We start from the raw sequence: 1,810 nt of genomic DNA, 5'->3' as shown, positions 1-1,810 counted from the left end.
GGGCAAAAAAGGTTTATCACAAAGACCTGGAGAAGACTATCTAGAGACATTTTACCCTGTATGTAATCTATGTACTTGAATTAAGAAAACTATAAATAATCTATAACTTCTCGGTTTAAACTGAAAACATATTGCATTCTTTCTATTATGTAGAAGAACGGAAATGGTTTACTTTTTATATAAAAAATGGTATAGGGACCTTTCGTAGCAAAAGGACGACGACCTTTCAAGATCGTAGGGGGGAAAAGGGAAATGACATCTTGGGGATCGACTTGCAGGCAATATGACAAGCAAAACTGATCTGACTAGATTCCAACTTAGTGCATACATGACCATGGCAACTCAAACTTAAAAAAACAAAGTTTACTTTTTTCATAAATGTACTTAAGTTCTTTAAAATACACAATGAGATTAGTTAGACAGGTCATTAATCATTCAATCGCTCAACTATATAAACATGTAGTTAGATGCATCTAAGGTATCACATTTGATTTGAACCTTCACATACTAGCTTGAAGAGGAATTTAGTAAAGCAAGATTAATAACAATTAACTGAATATGGCAAGTCTTAAGTTATGGGTTTGTCTTATCTTGCTTCTACTCGAGTTCTCGGGAAATCAATGCCGGCCACTGGTTGCGGAAGAGAGGCCTTCGGATTCAGGGAACATAAGAAAGATTATGAGGGAACTTCTCAAAAGATCAGAAGAGCTGAAGGTGAGATCAAAAGGCGACAAAACGATCCTAGGCAATACCCTTGATTCAAAGCGGCTCAGCCCTGGTGGACCGGACCCAAGACATCACTAAAAAGACGTGTAACTTTTTAACTTTTCGGTGAGGTTTAATTCAAATTTGTAACGTCGGCACAGGGCATAAGGGTTATTTGGCGTAACTCTAAGGTTACTATCTTGTTAACGTTGAGGTCATAATCTTGAAGTATGGTCATAATCATGCGAACTAGATAATGTGGTTGTTTTTCCTTAATTAATGGGGTTTCTTTTGTGCGTACCAAAATTATGAGAAATTGGCATTTATCTTTTTTTTTTTTTTTTACCGTGGCCACGAAAATATTAGTATTTCGTTGAACTTATCCACAATTCAAATAGGAAAATAAACACGGTTAAAAATAAGCTGATCAATTAAGATTGATTTCCACTGAACGCGTATTAAACCATTGCAATGATGTTTTTATTCGACACTGAATTCTGAGCTTAACGTGTGTTTAAGTTAGAAATCGAATTTTCCAAAGTATTATCAATTGCTACACTTCTAACCCATTTCTCTGATATTCTAATTGAATAATTCCGAAGATACTTTTAAAGCGAGGCTTTGATCATCAAAGAAAGTAAACTAATGGTTAGACCATATATTATAAATAATTTTTGGCGAGAAGTACGTACTCATATAATATATAATGGAATACAAAAATCAACCTATTCGAATAGTCCCACTACTATATTTGCATAGATGTGCCATATATGTCACGACAAAATTCGCAATCAGTCGAAAGTGGATGTTAACACATATGATTATCTCATAAAGTACACATGCACTGCACGCATGCATTAGACAACGATGTGTCTCCAAATATTTTTTTTATCTAAGAAAATTTGCGTACCATTTCGCTCAATGTAGAACTCGGTCGAGGGAATTTCGGAACTTATCTTTTATCCTCGTCTTTTAACTGTCCCATGACTACCGGGAACAAGAGATCAATTAAAATTAAGTCAATAAAGAAAATCCTATATAATTGAACATAGAAAATATTTTAGTGTATGTCTTCTGGATACGTAATATTCTAACGAGAATCGGA

The 1,810-nt window shown here is 34.5% G+C and overlaps 1 protein-coding gene across 1 annotated transcript; it reads left to right on the top strand.

Annotated features, from left to right (window-relative positions):
* LOC109125601 (CLAVATA3/ESR (CLE)-related protein 4-like) lies at positions 473-945 on the top strand. Its single transcript, XM_019227542.1, has one exon. It carries the CDS (start codon positions 559-561, stop codon positions 802-804), a length of 246 nt encoding a protein of 81 aa, XP_019083087.1. The 5' UTR covers positions 473-558; the 3' UTR covers positions 805-945.

This window comes from Camelina sativa, chromosome 7 (assembly GCF_000633955.1).
Source record: "Camelina sativa cultivar DH55 chromosome 7, Cs, whole genome shotgun sequence".
Taxonomy (NCBI): Eukaryota; Viridiplantae; Streptophyta; class Magnoliopsida; order Brassicales; family Brassicaceae; genus Camelina; species Camelina sativa.
The sequence above is the reverse complement of the archived record's forward strand: the minus strand, read 5'-3'. Positions and strand labels throughout refer to the sequence as shown.

Bases quoted from the DNA above. Each gene is read 5' to 3' on its own strand.
- LOC109125601 (XM_019227542.1), top strand. From the start codon at position 559: ATGGCAAGTCTTAAGTTATGGGTTTGTCTTATCTTGCTTCTACTCGAG.